The sequence below is a fragment of the Eulemur rufifrons genome, chromosome 2 (assembly GCF_041146395.1).
Source record: "Eulemur rufifrons isolate Redbay chromosome 2, OSU_ERuf_1, whole genome shotgun sequence".
In the NCBI taxonomy this organism is placed as follows: domain Eukaryota; kingdom Metazoa; phylum Chordata; class Mammalia; order Primates; family Lemuridae; genus Eulemur; species Eulemur rufifrons.
This window is the reverse complement of record NC_090984.1, coordinates 51,178,875-51,201,257: the sequence shown is the minus strand read 5'-3', so window position 1 is coordinate 51,201,257 and position 22,383 is coordinate 51,178,875. Positions and strand designations below refer to the sequence as shown.

Sequence of the window (22,383 nt, the reverse complement as noted above, 5' to 3'; positions counted from 1 at the left end):
TGAAGGTGGCACGGTCAGAGCCCGCCGAGCGTCGTCTGTCCCTCCTACAGGGAGGTCAGCGTGGCCCAGCCCACTCAGCAGCGATGAAACACAGGAGGAGGCATTTGGTCAGTGAGGGTGCTCTCCGCTCCCGCCACCCCCTTAAACCTCGGATCCCTCCGCCCCCCGAGGGCCAGGGTATCCCTCCCAATTCCCTGGGCTGCGGGCTCGGCCCCACTCCTTAGAGGGAAGAGAACGCTCGGCCGACGCTATTTTTCAATCCTGCTGGCTTCGAGGCTGGATGGCGATGTGAAACCAATGAAATGCCCAACCCGAGTGGCCAGAGCCCCGAGGGGACCCCCGAGTCCCCGACAGCGCCCATGGCTTGTGCGGAAAGCCCTGAGTCTCCCCAACAGGCTAGCCCTGAGCGCCTGGCCGCCCGCCAAGACGCCCGGCTGTCTCCTCCGGCCCAGCGCCTCACTGGGGGCTCCGACCTCCCGCCTCGGCACCGGCTGCAAGGACCCTGTTCCGCAGCCCCTTTTTGCCTCTGCACGGCCGGGCGCCCCCTTTCGTATTCCCACTCCGGCCCTCGGCCGCCGGGACAGAGCTTCGCGGCCGGCCGGAGACAAGTAGAGGACGCCCCTAGTGTGGCAGGGGCACCGTCTACCCCGCCGCCAGACTCCCGGCGCGCGCCTGGGACAGCCGGGGGCGCGCGGCCGGCGGGGACGGTCACGTGGCACGCGCGGCCCCGCCCGCACGCCAAGGCCGCCGTGGGGAGGGCGCCATCTTGGCCCGGCGGAGCGTGATTGCCTCGGCTGGGAGCGTGGGAGGCGCAGAGCTTCGGCGTCTGGCTGCGGCTGACACCTCCCCGAGCTTCGCTTCCCGTACTACTGTTGGCACTGCGCTGCGTCTAGTCAGCAGGGGCTGCCGGCAGGCTTACGGTCACTCGTTGCTGCCACCTGGGCGGCGAGGCCATCCCTCAGCCAAGCCTTGGGTGTAGCCGGAGCATTTGAGAAAGATGGAGTATAAGAACCCAGCGCGTGGTTCCCTGGGCCCTTGTATTCAGTCTCATTTCTATAATGTACACAGTATAACGCAGGCGCCTGGATTCCGGGAAGGACGAGTTGGGAGGGAGCAGCTTCCTGCGGGCTCATGAAAAGGTTGGGAAGCTGGGGTCATCAAATAAACAAGAAATGGTCAAGTAGGAGAAGCCAAACGGGAGACAGGAAAATGTACGGCATCCAGAAAGAGGATCTGGGGAAAAGAGGACCAAAGATTTGCTAAGTTTGACTTTATGGAAACTGGTGTTTTTTAAATAAGTGAAGTACGGGGCTTTGACATGTTAATTGATAGGACTAGAACCGATTGATTAGAATTACAAAGTGATCTCTTGGTTGCCCCAAGCATGATTCTGCTACAATATGACAAGTTTCGCTTTCTTACTTTCCTTGAAAGGGCTAAAGGACATGTCTGGTGCATCTTTGGATTCTCACAATACCTGCACATAGTAATCTAAGCAGTTATTTTAAACATTTTGGAGCCCGAAAAAAGATAGGGAAAATTAATTACAGTAACTGTATTTCCTCCTTTAAAATGTCATTTCCAGTAGTTCTGGAGTGCATAGTTTTCAAGATGAAACCCCTTACACTATAATCATCATAAAACAAAAAATTATAATAATGATTCACCAACACCCAGCACACTCCTTTAGGAAGGGTTAGAGAAGAATGTGTAAATAGAGTTGTTTGGTAAGTTCTAAAAATACCCCTTTACCCACCTTCATCCCCTATTCATAACCAGTAAGGATTGGGATAAAGGTGTCAAAAAGAGTCAAATTTTGCAAGTGTTAAGAGTGAAAAAAGCGAGAAACTTCTCTCATGTTTCTATTCTGAAAAGATACCACTAACTTGTATACAGGGTTAATAGAATCGGGAAATAACCTAAGCAGCTGAGGTCACCATAATTCTCAGACTTGAAGGATTGCCTCCAGAAAATATAGGGCCAAGGACAGGAATAGGGTGGCATAATTCTTATGGCTTTGTGCTATATGAATTTTGCACTGATTACAAGGATGAGTCAAGAGAATTTAAGATTGATACATGATGTGAAATATTGGACATGATTTAAATATATGTTAAATGTCTATAGTAGTGTTATTTATACCTGTTTGGTCATCTATCACTGCATAACAAACCGTCACAAATTTAGTGGCTCAGACAACTCTACATGCTATCAGCTGGGGTAGCTCAAAGTCACCACCTGGGTCTGGAATCTGAAGGCTTGTTCACTCACACATCTGGCAGTCGATGCTGGTTGCTGTCTGGGAACTGAGCTGGAACATCTATTAATATATGTGGTCTTTCCATGTGGCTGCTTGGCTTCCCACAGCCTGGCAGCTATGTTCCAAAAGTGAGCATTCCAAGAGAGACAGAGTTCCAAGAGAACAAAGCAGAAGTTGCATTGACTTTTTTTTTTTTCTTTCTTTCTTTTTTTTTAGGTTAGTCAAGTGAAGCCATGGGAGTGGAGAAAGTACAAAGAAATCTGTAATTGGTCGTGATCAATTAGTTATAAACACCGCTGCACTCGGACCAGCCTGCTTTGGTTTGTAAGACCTAATCTCAGACATAGTATCATTCCCGCAGTACTCAATTTGTTGAAGCAGTCACAAAACCACCACATTTAAAGGAAGGGGACACACACCACACCTCTCAATGGGAGGAGTGTTAGTCACATTGTAAGAAGAGCATGTGGAAGGAATGAAGATATTGTTGCAGTCATTTCAGGAAAATATAATCTGCCATAATATTTATTTTCCTTTTGTCAAAAAAATTCTTTGAAATCTCCCATTTCTGATATTTTTTTCAGAACTATTAAACCTGGAATTATGCCTGAACAGATCCAAACCACATAAATTACAGTCCATTTCAATTACTTGCCATGTATAGGCGTTGTCTTTATTGTAGTTTGGACTGCTGTAACAAAATACCTTACACTGGGAAGCTTATAAACAACAGAAATTTCTCATAGTTCTGAAGGCTGGGAAGTCCAAGATGAAGGTACCAGCAGATTCAGGGCCTGGTGAGGGCCCACTTTTCAGTTCATAGATGGTGCCTTTAGTTGTGTCCTCACATGGTAGTAGTGATAAGGAAAACCCCCATCTATTACTTGGCGAATCAGCCACCTGAGACCCCCACCCCTCACGGAAGACCCGCATCAGCATAATACTAACCTATTCCCTGGCCCATCAACTAATCTATTACCTGGCGCATCAGCATAACACTAAACTTATTACCTGGTGCATCAACATAATACTAACCTATTACCTGACACATCAACTAACCTATTACCTTAGCCACCTGAGACCTCACCCCTCGGACCACCCCAACTTAATAAAAGCGCGAAAAATCGGTTAGATGGGACTCAATTTGGTGGTGAGACCCCTCTGAGCCTGCCAGCAAATAAACCTTGATTCTCCGACTCTTCGTTTGCAGCTCGGTTTGTCCTTGCGACCATCCGCTATAACTCTTGCTGTAGCAGTAAAAGGATGCCTCTTTTATTAGTGTTTTCTTTTTAATCTTTCAAGACAGGGGTATTGCCGTGCTACCTGGCTGGCCCCCAACTCCTGGGCTCAAATGATCCTCCTGCCTCAGACTTCTAAGTAGTTAGGACTACAGGCAAGGGCCACAAGGCCCAGCTCCTATTACTGCCTCTTTTTTAAGAGCACTGATCCCATCCGTGAGAGCAGAGCCTTCATGACCTAATCACCTCACAAAGTTCCCATCTCCTAACATTGGTGATGAGGTTTAAACACATGAATTTGGAGGGGACACAAACATTAGAGCATAACAGGTGTTATGTTGATATGAGCTGACCACTATTGACACCCTGGCAACAATCAGGTACAGCCATAGCTGGAGCCAGTAATTAGAATCACCAGCCTACATATTTATGTGCTAGCTAATTTTTATTCAAAACTTTCTGAAGCTACAGTAAAAGCAGTTAATGGAAAATGGAGTAGAGTAAAAAAAAAATAGGCAACCTTTGGCTCTAGATAATGCTATTACAAGTAATTTTTCCTTATCGTCCTCTCCCATAATGAATAGTATAAGCAGGCATCCTCCCAACTTAAAAACATCTTGTGTTTTCAAAGTTTTAAAGTTAGTTGTGAGGCTGGGCGAGGTGGCTCACGCCTGTAATCCTAGCACTCTGGGAGGCCGAGGCAGGCGGATCACTCAAGGTCAGGAGTTTGAGACCAGCCTGAGCAAAAGCGAGACCCCGTCTCTACTAAAAATAGAAAGAAATGATCTGGACAGCTAAAATATGTATATAGAAAAAAAATTAGCCAGGCATGGTGGCGCATGCCTATAGTCCCAGCCACTCGGGAGGCTGAGGCAGAAGGATTGCTTGAACCCAGGAGTTTGAGGTTGCTGTGAGCTAGGCTGATGCCATGGCACTCACTGTAGCCCTGGCAACAGAGTGAGACTCTGTCTCAAAAAAGAAAAAAAAAAAAAAAGTTGTGAGACAGCTAATTTTGTGTGTCAACTTGGCTGGGCTAAGGGATGCCCAAATAGCTGGTAAATCATTATTTCTGGGTGTGTCTGCGAGGCTGTTTCTGGAAGAGATTAACATTTGAATCAGTAGACTGAGTAAAGAAGATCCAGCTTCACCCATGTGGGTGGACATCATCCAGTCTGTTGAGAGCCCACTGCAATAGAACAAAAGGCAAAGAAAGGGTGAATATGCTCTCTGTCTTTGAACTGGACCTCCATCCTCTCCTGCCCCTTGGACAACATTAGAACTCCTAGTTCTTGGGGCTTCAGACTCCGGGATTTACACCAATGGGCACCCCCCACCCCCCGTTCTCAGGCATTCAGACTAGCTTTCCTGGGGCTCCAGCTTGCAGACAGCATATTGTGGGACTTCTCAGCTCCATAATTGCATGAGGCAATTCCCACGATAAATTAACATACATATATATATATATATATAATTGAAGGTCTCCTACCTCGTATCACCTACACGACACCCTCACATGCCCATATGTGACCTTTGTTGTTGTTGTTGTTGAGACAGGGTCTCACTTTGTCTCCCAGGCTGGAATGCAGTGGCTGGATCATAGCTCACTGCAGCCTCAAACCCCTGGACTCAAGTGATCCTCTTGCCTCAGCCTCCTGAGTAGCTGGGACTACAGACACAGCACCATGCTCAGCTAATTTTTTTATTTTTTGTAGATACGGGGTCTTGCTATGTTGCCCAAGCTGGTCTTGAACTCCTGGCTTCAAATGATCCTCCTACCTCAGCCTACTAAAGTGCTGGGATTTCAGGTGTGAGCCACAGCACCTGGGCCCTATGTGGCCTCTTACTAAAGGAGGAGAGAAGAGAAAAGCTAGAGAAATGGAAGTATTTTTGTGTTGGTAAGCCCAAGAAACAGCATACTGAGTAAAAGAGGAGTTCTTATGGCCCCTTGCTACCCATCTGGAATAAGCAGTTCTATTCTCAAATGACTATTTCTATGCCTATATAAAAAGATAGATTATGCAGGTTATTATGTAGATATTACTGTTTAACAATATCTTATTCTCCCCTTCTTCCAGGCATACAGAAGACAATATTTCTTAGCTGCCCTTACAGGTAGGCAGGGTCATGTGACTAATATGACTAATGAAATGTGAACAAAAGTAATGAGTCATTTGTGGGCCAAAGCAGTGAAAAGCTGTTTGTGATTCTCAAGTCTCTCTTCTGTTCTGCCATTGTGATTGTGGAAGGGGCCTTGTGTTGAAATGGAGGAGCCAAAAGATTGAAGTAGCCTGTGTCTTTGAGTCATCATATGGGAGGGCAGAGCAGATTCCCGACTTTAAAAAATCTCTGTGTATATTGGTAGTGGCAATAAGGATATCCTAGGTCCTTGTAAAATGAAAGTGGTAGCTGATAATAGAGCCTCTGGGCATCTTTGAGTTGAATTATTGGGCTTTTCATGGCCGAAAACATATTGGCCTTAAACATGTTGTTTAAGCAGCTTTTTGGAGAGAACTTAAGCTTTGTGTAGGCAATAACCCATTTATCTTTTCTTGGAAACCTAGATTAACTCTTTACACAGGCAAACCTACTCTCTCAAGAGTAAAGAATATAGCATGGAGGAGGGGAGCATGAATGTTGGTGTCAGTTGGACCTGGGTTCCAATGCCTGCTCTACCATTTCAATTGTGGTCAGGTAACACTGGACACTTACTTGACCTCTCTAAACTCAGTTTTCCCCTCTACCAAAGATAAAAATGCCTATTTTGCAAGGCTGTTTTGAGGACAATAAAATACTGAATTAATGAAAACTTGTTACAGTGTGTGGCACATTGTAGGACATCAATTAAGGATAACTATATAAGGTCAATTTCTGTTTATTGATGTTTAAATAAAACATATCAAAGGGAAAAAAATCACCTTCAAACATTTAAAAAAAACTCTCTGTATAGATTTAAATAAAATATTGCCTAATAAACCCTGTATTTTAAAAAAAGTTTAAAAATCACTTATTTTGTAATTAGCCAAGGACAGAATTACTTTTTGGGAAATTTTGCTTAAGATTTAGAAGTCTAGAATTTAGCCTTTACATGATTGGGCTAAATATGCTTAATTTTTATGGTTCTTAGTTTTTGGTATGTTAAATTACCATCAAAGCAATTATCTGTTTAAAAGATACTAATATAGCCCACCATATATTACAAATTATCCCAATATGTAGACTGGAAAATGGTTTCCTACTGATATGAATCTATGATTATATCTCCTAATGCAGTCTCCCAATTTCTAGTAGTTCTAACACCTACAGACTTGCTATTAAATTCATCAAGAACATCTAGGAAGGGGGACTGGTCAAGGTGGCTCATGCCTGTAATCCTGGCACTTTGGGAGGCCAAGGCAGGAGGATTGCTTGAGGCCAGGAGTTCAAGATTAGCCTGGGCAACATAGTAAGATCCCATCTCTACCAAAAATTAAAAAATTAGCTGGGCACAGCTGGGCACACCTGTACTCCTAGCTAGCTACTCAGGAGGCTGAGGCAGGAGGATCACTTGACCCCAGAAAATCATGCCGCTGTACTCCCGCCTGGGTGACAGAGAGAGACCCTGTCTCTAAAAAAGTCATAAATAAAATAATAAAAAATTTAAAAAAGCATACCTGGGAAGGTAGAAGTTGAATACCCCTTCCCTCCCCACCCTAGGAAGCTTCAATAGTCACATACACACAGACACACACACACATAGTAATCATAAAGCAACCAGACTAATTTTTAATAGCAAATATGCCAAACTAAAATATTCATGAGTATTATCACCTTCAAAGGAGTCACCTTGAAAAGCTATTTAGCTGTTAAAGAATATCATGATTTCTCAGTACCTTTTTAGGACTCCTCTTTTATAGTTAACTTCAGAAGCTGGTACATTCTTTCTTGTATCCCTGATCATAATAAATATGTCCTTTAAGAAAAAATTTGATTTTTTTAAAGAGTCAAAATTTTGGTGAATTAAGTGATCACGCCAGTAATATATATCTTCTTTAGTAAAAGAGGAGATATGACTATAAAATATTATGACTCATAGTCTGTCTTGGAAGTAATGGCACAGCTTTGGAATAAAAGTATAAACTTATTTCAAAATTTAAAGGGCAAGAGTCATTTGGATATATAAATATATAAGTGCACAAAAACATCCACAAAGTAATGCAAAAGTCACTAAGTGATTTTTATTTCATACTTTCTTGAGCAGCAGGAACAGTGTTGCCTCTCCTGCTCCTGGCTGCCAGGCCACAGCATGCTGCAAGAACAAGTGTCTTCACCTCCCAAAAGGAGAGGGGAAAGATGGCAGGGCTAAAAAATATTCAAAGAAGTAATGGCTAAAAAACTCCTACATCTGGCATAAATCATAAGCCTAAAGATTCAAGAAACTGAGCAAATTCTAAACAAGATAAACCAAATGGAATTCACACCAAGACACAGCATATAGTCAAACTTCTGAAAATGAAGAAATAAAAAAAAATATCTTGAAAGTAGCCAGAAAGAAGTACCACCTTACCTACAGAGGAAAAACAGTTTAAGTAATAGCGGAGTTCTCACTGAAATCATGTAGGTCAGAAAGAAATGGCACAGCATTTTTCAAGTGCTGAAAGAAAAGAACTGTTGAGCCAGAATTCTATATCCAGTGAAAATATCCTTCAGGAAAAAAGGAGAAGGAGATTATAGTTTTATAATTTCGGGGACAATAACCAAAATCTGGGAATTTTTCCTTGGGAAGTCAAGGGCAAACAGCAAGACCAAGAGATGTAGTTTCAGGGAGCAGGGAAAGCACAGGGAAGTAGGGACTCTTCCTTGGAGCACTGATCTAAAAGTTTAGGGGGAGTTTGGAGGATAGGAAATCTTGGGGTGTCCTGATGAGTTGGTTTGTGAACCCCAGGTATACAAAGACATTCTTATCAGGCAGGATGTTCTAAGGGCTTAGAGGTTATCTCTCAGGAGCCAGTGAAGGGCCAGTGTTTTGTTTGGAATGTACAGAGTTTATACATCCAAGCCTGCTCAGTTAACCCTTACTGCACACATGGCAACCAAAGGAACGGTGTGGAATTGGATTTTGGTTCAGACACCTGTAAATAAAACAGAACAAAATAAAACAATAACCTTTTCTTTCAATGGCTTATTAAAGTATAATAGAAACATAATATATTGCATATATTTAAATTATACAGTTTAATAAGGTTTTTTTGTTTGTTTTTGAGACAGCATCTTACTCTGTTGCCCAATGTAGAGTACAGTGGCCTGATCATAGCTCACTGCAACCTCAAACTCCTGGGCTCAAGTGATCCTCCTGGCTCAGACTCCTGAGTATCTAGGATTACAGATGCACGACACCATGCCCAGCTAATTTTTTAAAAATTTTTTGTAGAGGCCAGGCATGGTGGCTCACGCCTATAATCCCAGCACTCTGGGAGGCTGAGGCCAGAGGATCACTTAAGCTCAGGAGTTTCAGACCAGACTGAGCAAGATTGAGACCCTGGCTCTACTAAAAATAGAAAAATTAGCCCAGCAGCATGGCATGCACCTATACTCCCAGCTACTCGGGAGGCTGAAGCAGGAGGATCACTAGAGCCCAGGAATTTGAGGTTGCAGTGAGCTATGATAATAACACTGCACTCTACCCAGGGTGACAGAGTGAGACTCTGTCTGAAAAATAATAATAATTAATAAAATAAAATAAAAATTTTAAACAATAAAAATAGAATTTTTTGTAGAGACAGGGTCTCGCTATGTTGCCTAGGCTGGTCTCAAACTTTTGGCCTCAAGCAATCCTCTTGCATCAGACTCCTAAAGTACTGGTATTACAAGGGTAAGTCACTGCACCCTGCCCAGTTTGATAAGTTTTGGTATTTGCATATACCTGTGACACTATCACCGTAATTAAGATAATGAATGTATACATCACTCCCAAGAATTTCTTCTTGCTCTTCTGGAATCCCTCCATCTGGCTCTTCCGTGTCTTCCCTATCCCCAGGAAACCACTTATCTTCTTTCTGTTACCAAGTTTGTAGTTTTTAGAGTTTTACACAAACAGAATCATACCGTATGTACTCTTATGTCTGACTTCTTTCATTTGACATAATTATTTTGAGATTTATCCATGTTACTGCCATATCTATAGTGTATTTCTTCTTATTGCTGAATAGTATTCCATTGTATTTCTGTTCATCAATTAGTTTAATACCTCAATATTTCCATCACCTGGTTTGTTTGGTTCGTTTCCAGTTTGAGGTTATCACAAATTAAGGTGCCATGAACATTCACATACAAGTCTTTGTATGGACATAAGCTTCCATTTTTCTTGAGTAGATATCTAGCAGTGGAACTGTTATATTATACAGTAAGTGTATGCTTAACTTTTTAACTACTGCCGGGTAATAGGCCTAAATGTAAAACCTAAAACTATCTAGAAGAAAACATAGGAGAAAATCTTTGTCACCTTGGGTTAGGCAAAGATGTCTTAGATATGACAAGAAAATATGATTCATAAAAGAAAAAAAAAGATAAATTTAATTTCCTCAAAAGGAAGAACTGTACTCTCTGAAAAACACTGTAAAGGCTCATACTTGTAATCCATCCCTTTGGGAGGCCAAGGCAGGAGGATCACTTGAGGCCAGGAGTTCGAGACCAGTTTGGGCAACATAGCAAGACCCCATTTCTACAAAAAAAAAAAAATCAGCCAGGTATAGTGGTGTGTCTGTAGTCCCAGCCACTCAGGAAGCTGAGGCAGAAGGATTACTTGAGCCCAGGAGTTCAAGGCTGCAATGAGCTATGATCGTGCCACTGCATTCTAGCCTGGGAGACAAAGTGAGACCCTGTCTCTAAAAAAAGAGAAAAGAAAAACACTGTTAATAGAATGAAAAGGCAAGCCACAGATGGGGAGAAAATCTTTGCCTATCACATATCTGATAAAAGACTTATATCCAGAACATATCAAGAATTCTCAAAACTTAAGAAAATAACTCAATTTTTTAAATAGGCCAAAGATGTGAACAGACAGAAGAAATATGAATGGCAAATAGGCACATGAAAAGTTGCTCAACATCATTAGTCATTAGGAAAATAAAAGTTAAGACATACTGAAATACTACTATGTGCCTATTACAATGTTTAAAATTAAAATGCCTAACAATATCAATTACTGGTAAGGATGTGGACTAACTGGAACTCTCATAAACTGGTGGGAACATAAAATGATGCAACCATTTTGGAAAACAATTTGACAGTTTTTTATTTTTTGTTTCGAAATTTTGACCTTCAAATACTTTCAAATTTACATAAAAGTTGCAAGAATCATTCAAAGAACTCTCATATATCCTACACTTAAATTCCCCAAAAGTCAACATTCTACATTTGACTTATCATCATCTCTCTCTTTTTTCCCCTGAATCATTTGGGAGCTAATTGCATATTTAATACTCCATCACCCCTTAATGCCACAATGGAAATTTCCTAATAAGGAGGATACTTTTCTACATGACCACAGTATAACCATTAGTCAGGAAATTAACACTGATATAATACTGCCATCTAATCCACAGACTCCTTTTAAATTTTGCTGATTGTTCTGATTATGTTCTGATGCTTTATAGATCCAGCATCCAGTACAGATTCTAATTCTAGACAAATGGAAAAAATTGAACATAGATTAGGTATTAAATGTTAAGAAATTGTTATATTTTAAGGTATGAGAATGGTATTATGTTATATTGCTTAAAAGTTCTTTTCTGTTAGAGATACATAGTTAAGTATTTATGGGAAAAATGATATAATGTTTAACAGTTTCTTTAAAACACTCCTGAGGGATAGGTAGAAGAGAAGAAACAAGATTGGCAAAATAACTATAATTGTTGAAGCTGAGTGATGAGTACAGGGTAGTTTATTATCATATTTCCTATATTTTTATGTATGTTTGAAATTTCCATAATTAGACAGTTTTTTTAAAAAAATAAAAAGACCAATGGAGAAATGGAAGAATTTTAAGGATTGGAGTGATATTTGTGAATTACCTCTGACTGCAATAGGAAGAATGGCTTAATGTGAAGCAAGAATGAAGACAGTGACTGGTTAGAGAGCCACTGAAGTCATCCAAGGAAGAGGTGATGGTAGCCTGAACTAAGTTAGTGGCAATGAGTTGGAATGTAGTAGATGGATAGTTACTATTTCTTTAGAAATAGTAACTCTCTGGATGTGAGAGTTGAAAGAAAGGGAATCCAGAATCACACTTAGTAGTGTGGTACCATTTACCTATTCGGGATCACTGGAAAAGGAACAGGTCTCCAGTGGAGGGAAGAAGATTTTTTTAAATGGCCTTGGGTCAAGCTAGTACATTTGTGTAATCTGGCCAGAACTAAGTAGATAGATGATAGTAAGGTACCTACATAATCATTATCTAGTGAATAGTGTAGAAGTAAGCCAGGTGGACAGAATAAACACATAATTAAATCTAGCTTGGGGTAATGTGATATTCTAAATGGACATTCGGCATTAGTAGGCAACAGAAAATGAAATGCAGTGAGAATGTCTGGGTAGATAGGTTATTTTATAAACTTGAAAAAATATGATTGGAGGCAGGATATAGCAGAAAGACTCCTTAAATTCACATTAAGTGAACTGAGCAGGGAGGATAATTCTTTTCATGGGAATGTAGCTCATAAAGATGTGTGAATGGAAAGACATGTTTCAGTTGAAATTGCAAGGTGGTACTGGAGATCCCTAAAGCTGGGGAGTGTAAGGGGACAGAGAACATGCGTGGGATGTTGAATCTATGGTTAACAGGATGACATGGCCGCCCTGCCTTGGCCACAGCGCTGCCATGGTTGGTGACCGAGGGGCCCCCGGGCACGGCCGGGACGAGCCTCCGGGGGGCTACCTGCAGCGACAGGACCAGGATGAGCTTGATGGTACTTAACTGGGGAGAAGGAGGGTACTGGTCGCAATTTTTACTCCTAGTAGCCTTGTTCCGGAAGGTTCAAGGTGACACTATAAGTGACTTGAGAACCCATCAAAGTCAGCTCTTTAAGAGTTTCCTCTCACTAGCCATGCCAGAGTGGAAGAGTTCCAGCAGGCACTTCTGTTAAAGAGACTTGTTCCGTGAAAACTATACAAATTGATGTTTTCATTCCTAAATGTATGATTGATCTACTTTCGTGCAGTTCCTTTGCTCCCATTTCCACCAAAGGATGTGAGCAAACCCTACCTTCCCGGTTTGCCTGGGCTGCTCCAACCTCCTGAGCCAGCCCACAGTGCAGAGCCCCGCCTACGAGCCCGTCCCCAGCGCGGAGCCCCGCCCACGAGCCCGTCCCCAGTGCGGAGCCCCGCCCACGGGCCAGGCTCTGGCACGGAGCCCCGCCCCCCTGAGCCCCGCCCCGGAGCCTGCCCGGGGCCCAGCGCCGCCGCGGCACGGCCGCCCTGCCAGGGCCACAGCGCTGCCATGGTTGGGGGCCGAGGGGCCCCCGGGCGCGGCCGGGACGAGCCTCCGGAGAGCTATCCGCAGCGACAGGACCACGAGCTCCAGGCCCTGGAGGCCATCTACGGCGCAGACTTCCAGGACCTGCGGCCACGCGCGCGCGGACCGGTAGGAACGTGGCTCATCTGGCCCGGCTGGCGTTCCCCGGCCTCCCCCGGCCCCGGGCCAAAGGCGTGACGCCTCCAGCTTGGGCGGCCCCTTTAGGATCCTGCAGGCTTTTCATCCTTCCGATTCCACCCTCGCTCACTTTTTGTCCTTGCACCCGCAACTGGTCTCCGGAACCCCCCACCTGGGCCGAATTCTCCTACAGCCTTTTTCCCAAATCGGCTCCTCTCTCTCACCTGGCACTGCTTTTTATTCTCTCTGACACCCCATAACATCTCTGCCTCCTTCCAACCTTGCCCCCTTTTCCCTCCTGAAAGCCCCGGATGATTACACAACAGCACATTCGTAGGCACCCGTTGCAACTTTGTTCTAGGAACGCTTTTGGGGCGCTCGAACAGGCCTTATGCCCTCAATCAGAATTCTCAAGTCTCACTCACGTATTCAAAACGGCACACCACGACATTCCTACTTTATTCCCTGGGCATCCTCGCTGTGTTTTCTGGTATGGAAGAACCTTCTGTACCTTCCTCGAAGGCATTTGTCTGAGAGTTTAGAATATCTTAGCTGTAACAGAAAGGGAGTTTACTTAGTCTAGACCTTTTAAAATGGCATTTAGTTTAAAATATTATTTTCCTTTTTGTCTGGAAGTTAAGGCGCATTATAAGCTGCTGATACTAACATTTTCCCCCCTTCCTTGAAGAATGAACTAATATGAACTAATATCTACTGAACTAATATGTTTCTGAACAGTCATTTAAAAAGTACTACCTTCCTTCATCTGCCTTTAATTCTGGCACTTCACAGCATCTGCCTTATCTACACATCCAGGATTTCCTGAAGAAATAGCATCTTCTGGAGCTGTCAGGGCAAAATATTCTCCCTCTAACCCAACGTACTTCCTCCTTCCTTCACTAAATATTGTTTTAGGCATTGGAAATACAGCTGTGGACAAAGCAGTCAAAAATCCCTGCCCTTGGGTAGCTTACTTTTTTAGTGCTTAATTTCAAGACTTATTTTTAACCTGAAATAGTAAAAATATAAATATTCCCCTTATACATGCTTATAGTAACGTAAGTTTCTGGTGATCTGTTTCCAGACATTGAAAACCAGGAAGCAGCCCCATTAAGAAGACAAAATAGGTGTTATGAAGTGTACACTGGACTCTATGCAAAGCTACTGAGACTTCACTCAGAACCAGTTTGTTTACTTTTTACAAGCTAGGTTATCTGCTCCTAAGGCTGCAGAAAAACCAAAGGGAAAAGGAAGCTGCTTTTAGGTATAATTTACAGCTGGTGGCCTTATAATAAGATAGAAGACTAGACAAACCAAAACAAAAATTTAAAAAGGCAGGCAGAAGAATTCAGATAGCTCTGTGGTGCACGGGGCAAATGGCCTCAACACTTTCACAGGCCCTGCAGGCAAGCAATTGATGGTCATGGGATGAATCAGAGTACTTATTATCACCTGCTATTTGCCAGTCTTCAAGGAAAAGTTATGCAGGGCCACAATCCTTTATGTAACACTCTGGAGGCCCGATAGGTTTCAGGATTCAAAAGTGTTCCTGTTCACGTTTTTGTGTGCACATTCCACACATTACCTAACACCTTCCTCAATGTCTGGGACAGCATCCAAAATCAAACACAGAGAAATTTATGAATATTCAAATTTCACACCGAACTGGACAAATAAAGACTACTAATAACCTCATACCAGTTCAGACTAAATTTGCTGCTGATAAATTCAGGTCAGATTTTTTAAAACTTTTGGGAAGGACTTGCTGTAATATAAATTTTAGTTTAGTTGTGAATGTGTATCATTTATAAATAACTAAACATTTTGAATCAACATTTTAAGCATTTATAACTAAATATTTTAGTATATACTAAAAATTATTTTGCATTTGAAAAAAGTTGAGATACCACTAGTTGAAAATATAATCTATAGGCCAGGCGAGGTGGCTTATGCCTCTAATCCTAGCACTCTGGGAGGCTGAGGCAGGAGGATCGTTTGAGCTCAGGAGGTCGAGACCAGCCTGAACAAGAGCGAGACCCTGTCTCTCCTGAAAAATAGAAAGAAATTAACCGGACAACTAAAAATATAGAAAAAATTAGCCAGGCATGGTGGCGCATGCCTGTAGTCCCAGCTACTCGGGAGCCTGAGGCAGGAGGATTGCTTCAGCCCAAGAGTTTGAGGTTGCTGTGAGCTAGGCTGATGCCACAGCACTCTAGCCCGGGCAACAGAGTGGGACTCTGTCTAAAAAAAAAAAAAAGAAAGAAAAAATATATATAATCTATAATTTATAGATAGTTATAACTTATTAACTTGCTTATTTTGGCTAGCTTTCCATATCAGCACAGGGTCTGCTTGTTTATAGTTTGATAGCTATTGCAAACTTCCCTCCAAAAAGCTTGCTTCTGTCCTTGGGCTCGCCAATAGTGTATGAGGGTGCTTGTTTTCCTAGATGATCACCAACATTGTATATGTCAGACTTTTTCGTCTTTGCCAGTAGACAAACATACCTCATTTAATTTTTATTTATTTATAAATTATGTAGGCCACCTTCGTGAACCATTTATTTTTCTTTTTCTGTGGACTGTTCATGTTCTTTGATTTGTTTTTCCACTCTCTGTGGTCTATTGGCTTATTCATTTATGAGAATTAGATATATGTTAAGATTCACATTTCGGGTCATATATTGCAAGTATTTCCTTCTAATTAACCATGTGCACTTTGATATTTATGTAATTTATGTAATCAAACATGTTGAGCCAAAATGACCAATTTTTTGTTCGATAGTCCCTGTGGTTTGTCTTATTTTCCAGAAAAGACTTCTCCGTTCCAGTGTTACCAAAAACCAAATTCTTTGAGGTTTAAAAATTTTTTTTATGAATTCATTTTTAAATTTTCATCAAATAAATATAGAAATAGCTTTTGAGACAGAGTCTCTGTTGCCCGGGCTGGAGTACCAGCTCACAGCAACCTCAAACTCCTGACCTCAAGCAATCCTTCTGCCTCAGCCTCCCGAGTAGCTGGGACTACCAGCTAATTTTTTTCTATATATTTTTAATTGTCCATATAATTTCTTTCTATTTTTTTAGTAGAGACGGGGGGGGGGGGCGGGGGGAGTCTCACTCTTGCTCAGGCTGTTCTAGAACTCCTAAGCTCAAACCATCCGCCCGCCTTGGCCTCCCAGAGTGCTAGGATTACAGGCATGAGCCACCACACCCGGCCTAGAAATAGGCTTTTTAAAAAGTTCTTATCTCTGGCCTGGTGTGGTGGGTAATCCTAGCACTCTGGGAGGCCAAGGTAGGAGGATTGCTCAAGGTCAGTTCAAGAATAGCATGAGCAAGAGCGAGACCCTGTCTCTGCTAAAAATAGAAAGAAATTATCTGGACAACTAAAAATATACAGAAAAAATTAGCCAGGCATAGTGGTGCATGCCTGTAGTCCCAGCTACTCAAGAGGCTGAGGCAGAAGGATTGCTTCAGCCCAGGAGCTAGGCTGATGCCACGGCACTCTTGGCTAGGCAACAGAGCAAGGCTCTGTCTCCAAAAAAAAAAAAAGTTCTTAACTCCATCTGAGTCTAGGCCATCCCCCAGCCCCTACCTCCTAGTGTGCCTCCCCCCTCCCCCAAGTAGGCAGTTAGAAAAACACACGTGATTCAGTTTTTCATTCTTTTCCACTAATTTGAGATCCTGCCTTTACATCATATGACAGGGTTCGTGTGTTTGTTCACTCCTACATCCTCAGTGCCTGGTTAAAAAAAAAAACTCTCAAAAATTTTTATTGAGTGAAGTATTTCCCAGATGTATTTAGGTGTATTTGTTGACTGTATTCTGTGCCGTTAATCTATTTAAGCACCACTACCACATTGCTTTAATTACAGAAGATTTATAACAAGCCTTAGTATTTAGTGTGGTTTACTTGACAGAATTTTCTTGACTAGTTTTACTTTAGTTTTTCCATATGAACTTTTTAAAAATTTATTTATTTAGAGATAGGGTTTCACTATGTTCCCTGGCTGGAGTGCAGTGGCTTTTCACAGGCAGGATCATGGGACACTACAGCCTCAAACTCCTGGGCTCAAGTGATCCTCCCATCTCAGCCTCCAAAGCACATGAACTTTAGAATCAGCTTGCCTGGTTCAGAAAATTCTGTTGGCATTTTTATTGGAATAATACTACATATATTTAGTTTGGGGAGAATTCAGATTCTGAACATTTTACTGTTTCTTTAAAACGGAGCTGTAAGTTATTATTAAACTTTAAGGAATCTAGCATTCTAGAAATTCTCAGCAGCTTGACAAATTTCTTGAGAACAGATGAATGAACTTGGTGATTTTTTACAAGGTCAGTTACAGAAAATATTCATTTTTAGATATGTTCATTTTAGTATTCATTCATTTAGAAAAATCAATAAGGCATTTAACCTAAAATCTAGAGGAGTGTTATCTAATTTCCATTTTCTGGGCTTTTGCTATTGGCATTTTTGAGCTTTTGCTATCATTTTTATTTTTTGGCTTCTTCACAGACTTAAAACCAAAGTCCTGCCCAAATTATCTAGCTTCCCCATGATACTTTATTTCTCGATTGGTTATATTTTCACACAGAATAGTTTCTTGCCTGTGTTACAAACAGCAGTTGAGGGGATCTGGAGCAGGTAAGAACAGAGGCCATGTTAAGTAAAGTCTTGCCCTCAAATTCAAGGAGAATGAGTAGTAGAAACCTAGGTAACGATTCTAGACCAATCACCTGAAAGTGATTTTAATTATATTATATAACTGTTTTCAAAAAATAATTGTGGGAAAAAACACTTAACATAAAATTTATCATCTTAACCATTTTTAAATGTGCAGTTCAGTATTATTAAATATATTCACACTGTTGTGCAATGGGAAATTGTGTAACATTTTAAATTAATTTCCCAAACTTCATGCTCACTCTGCTGCTTTTCTTATAAACTAGTGAAGTTTAATCATGGGGCTGTCATTGACCTACCCTCAACCCTTTGAATCTTAGAACCCAAGATTTGCAGCTGTGTGAAATAGCTGATCAGTTTTTATCCTTTCCTTCAGTATTTTATTTTTATTTTTATTTATTTATTTTTTTTGAGACAGAGTCTCACTCTGTTGCCCAGGGTAGAGTGTCATGGCGTCAGCCTGGCTCACAGCAACCTCAAACTCCTGGGCTCATGCGATCCTTCTGCCTCAGCCTCCCTAGTAGCTGGGACTACAGGCATGCACCACCATGCCCGGCTAATTTTTTCTATATATTTTTAGTTGGGCCGCTAATTTCTTTCTATTTTTAGTAGACACGGGGTCTCGCTCTTGCTCAGGCTGGTCTCGAACTCCTGACCTTGAGTGATCCACCCGCCTCGGCCTCCCAGAGTGCTAAGATTACAGGCATGAACCACCACGCCCAGCCCCCTTCAGTAGTTTTAACGGATATAGACACATGTTTAAACCAGTTTATTTTGCTGGGCTTGAGTGTTAGGAAGTGTCTGAAAGAAGCACATTTGGACCAGCAGCAGGGATTTCTGAGGCTTCGGTTGGGGACTCCATGAGGTGTGTGTTTTGCTAAAAAGAGGGTCCCCAAGGTTCCTTCCTAATCCTTGCGTTAAGATCCTTGGCTGGTTTTGTTTCTTGATGAGCTGATGCTTTTTATTTCTTTTTGGGACCCAGCGGGTGGCGGTGTGGGGGTAGGGGATAAGTTCCAAATGAACATTGCCTCTCCTAATGTTTTGGGGTGAATTTGCATCACTCTTTTTTATATGCTTTATGATTTATTTGGCTGTTTTATAACAGTTTTAGGAGAGTATTCAACTTCATGATCCTATTAAAAAGCAAATTGAATTCATTTCTTATTCTATGGCCTTCTTTCCTTGACTACTTATTATTTTGCTTTCATGTCACTTGCATTTTCAGTCTTCAAAACAAATATATTTTTTTCTCATGTAGGACTTTGTATATTTTCTAGCTCATACACCCTGCATTGTGTTTTCCTTGTCTTTAGTGCTCTCAGAAATTTTTGGTTACCCCTCACTTTGTGTTTATTTGCCTGCAAATGTTTCAGGAATTCATTATTTCCTTGTGCAGATTAAGTCAAAGATTTTATCAACACTGAATTGTAATGACCATTTGACTTCTAAACAAAGGAGGCCCTACCCCAGCCCATTTCCAGTTACATCTTGGCTACTAAACTTTTTAATCAAATTCTATTCACCTCCACAAGTCCTTGAATGCCCCAATATAAGGTAATGTTTGTATGTCTTGCATAAAAGCCTCTTCACCATGTTGGGAATCACCATGTTGAGAATCCTTTCAGTTTGCTTGAGAAAGCCTAGCAGATACTCTGCTCTTATTTCTGAAAGTATCATTCCCTGAGTGGGTTTCTGGGGCGCAGGGGTTTGTTTTGTTTTTGTTGTTGTTTTTTACTGTGAGCCTGTAATGGTTAGAATTAAGTTTAGCAGCATGTGACAGAAAACTTCCCTGATGCTTGCCGGCAGTCCTTAACGGGATTCATTGTGTTTTATTAAGCATTCCCTTTAATAAAGAATATCTTCAAATGTGTAGTCCCCCAGTCCTCCAATAGGCCGCTGTTTGCTGAGGATTGCTTCCAGTTCCAGTGACTCTGGGCATAAAGTCATGGCCTCCCAGCACTATTTCCCAAGAAGTTTAATTTCATTCATATACACTCTTTGCTTGTTAAACAAAGATAAAAGAGAATGTTAAACCACATTTGTTATCGTACACAGGCAGTGGTAACTCACCTCATGTGGCATGTGTTGTGTGTTATCTATGTGTTTGTTACAAGCTCTTTTCCATCCTGGGTCCAAGAAAGGCCTATCCTTTGCATTTGTAGTTGTATAATACAAGTAGAAACTACAAATGCAATAATTTATAATTGTAGTTCTACTTATATTTACATGCTTCTTAACTCCTTCCAATTATAGAGGGCTACTCCAGTTTTGTAGCTTCAAAAACAGAAAATCTGCCATTGCTCCTAGGTGCGGTGCTTGCATTTTATCATCTTAACTCTTTCATGTTGGATCTGCCAGGTCTTGAATATTTTACTTTATGAAGACCATCTGTATGCATTTTCCCTTTTCTTCCCTTATTTCTTTTGCCTCTTTTAAACTATGTTAGTCAATATGGATTTTGACTACTGTTCCTGTTTGCTGTTCTGACATAAAGTTTTCACTGGTTAATAGCTAACTTAGAAAATGAAAGGCAGAATAATGTGTAGGTGAAGGTAGATTTGTGTAAGATAAATTGACCCTTCTTAGGTAAGAAGAGAATTTTGTACTTCCTTGTACTTTTGATATTAAAATATTTTGTATTTTCTAAAGTGATATACAGTAAAGAGGTAGCAAAAAAGTATTTTCTTGACAAAACAAATTATAAATTGGTGATCATAATGTCTATCCAAAACTTAACAGCCTGTGAGACAAGAAAGCACTGGTAAAATTTTGTCTGAGTCTCACCAGCCTTTCTCTTAGTTTTTACATCCCTAAAATGGGGATCTATAATCTCCCTCCTTCACGGGATTGTCGTTAGGAAATGAAGAACAATAACACAGGCAAAGACTGGTGTTGGTAGGATTATTAATACTTCAGAATAATCCAAGTGGTGGCTGAGAGGAGCAGCAACATGTAAACAAGATTGGCTGTAAATTGGTAATTATTGAAACTGGATGGCAAGTATAGGGAGTTCATTATACCATTGTCTCTGCTTTTGTTTGAACATTTCCATGACAAAATTTTTTTTTTAAGTCAGGGTACTTAAGGAGACTGATCAGGACGATAATTTTTCATTTCCTTCTTAGCAACTAAATATTTTAGTTACTCTTAGCCGCTAAATGCTTCCTATGCTAAATTCCATCTGATACAGAAAGTCAAGAAAGCTGGCCTGCTCTAGTTGAGGAGGAAGCAGGAGGCCTGGAGCTTGTTCAGTCTCACCCTTGCCCCTCTGAGCCTCCCCTGCAGAAACCCACCAGCCCCTATACCTGCTTTTCCTCTCATGTCCTCCTGTTACTCTAGAATAGGAGCCCCTCCTCCTGTCAAAGTCCAGCTGTCTCTGTTGTGTCCAGGATCTGTGGCCTTCTGCCCTCCAAAGGGTTTTGCTGCTTCAGATACAAATTTTGTATCTTTCCCACTCTTCTATAGCATTCCTGTCAGCATCCTCACATGCTCTAGTATCTCCCATCTTTAAAAGCAGAACAAAACAAATTGCTCCCTTGATTTCACATCCCTCTCCATCTCTGACCCCATTCTCTGTCCCGCTTAATACCCAGGCCTTCTTGAGGGAGTTGTCTAGACTCGCTGTGTCCACCTCCTCACCTTGCCTCCACTCTGCAGCATGCCAGGGCCTGTGCACAGCAAGGCCACCTGCAATCACGTTACCGCAGCCGTGAGCACTTTCTGTCCTCATCCTCCTTACCCTCAAGGGGCATCTGTGACAAGGCCTTACCTTCTGTTTTCCTCCCTCACAGCCCAATCTCTGTCAGCTCTATCTCAAATCCACTTCTGTCTCTCTCTCTCTCTCTCTCTCTCTCTCTCTCCTTTGCCACCAACACAGTCTGGTGGTTATAATAGCTTTTGACTTTTGCTCTTTCTTGTCCCCATTCATTCTTTACTCAGCAGCCAAAGTGATCTTTTAAAACATGTATTAGAGCATATCGTTCCCATCTTAAAATCCTGCCAAATATTTTACCCTCCAACAAGGCCCTGCATGATCCAGCTGTTCCCTGTCACACCTGCTTTAACCCGGTCTCCCCTTTACCGTAGGTTCCAGACATACAGGCCTCCTTTTGGTTTTCGGAATGCACCAATCTCTGATTCACTTTTGAGTCTCTTTGCATGCTCTTTCTTTGTCTAAAATGCTTGCTGTCTGCCTTATCTCAACACAAATGCTACATCCTTAGGTCTTCCCTGATGACCACATTGAAACGTGTTCCCTTGTGCCCACTCTCCCGATCATTCTCTAAGTAGAGCACAAGATCATCTCTTCAACACAGTTTCTTTTTGAAGATCATAGCTTCAAATCCTGGGCTCAAGCAATTCTCCTGCCTCAGCCTCCCAAGTAGCTGGGACTACAGGCGTGCCAGGCCTGGCTAAGTTTTCTTCTTCTTCTTTTTCTTCTTTTTTTTTTTTTTAGAAATGTGATCTTGCTATGTTGCACAGGCTGGTTTGGAACTCCTGTCCTCAAGCAATCTTCCTACCTTGGCCTCCCCAAAGTACTAGGATTACAGGCATGAGGCACTGTGCCTGGCCTC

At 41.8% G+C, this 22,383-nt stretch overlaps 1 protein-coding gene across 1 annotated transcript in view; it reads left to right on the top strand.

The window, feature by feature from the left end:
- The first annotated feature begins 12,928 nt into the window (after nucleotides 1-12,928).
- Nucleotides 12,929-22,383, top strand: part of EIF2AK4 (eukaryotic translation initiation factor 2 alpha kinase 4) — a 96,245-nt gene continuing 86,790 nt past the window's right edge. Inside the window, exon 1 of the mRNA XM_069484768.1 lies at nucleotides 12,929-13,114. Coding sequence (XP_069340869.1) covers nucleotides 12,971-13,114 — 144 coding nt within the window. The 5' untranslated portion in view covers nucleotides 12,929-12,970. The remainder of the gene's footprint in view (nucleotides 13,115-22,383) is intronic.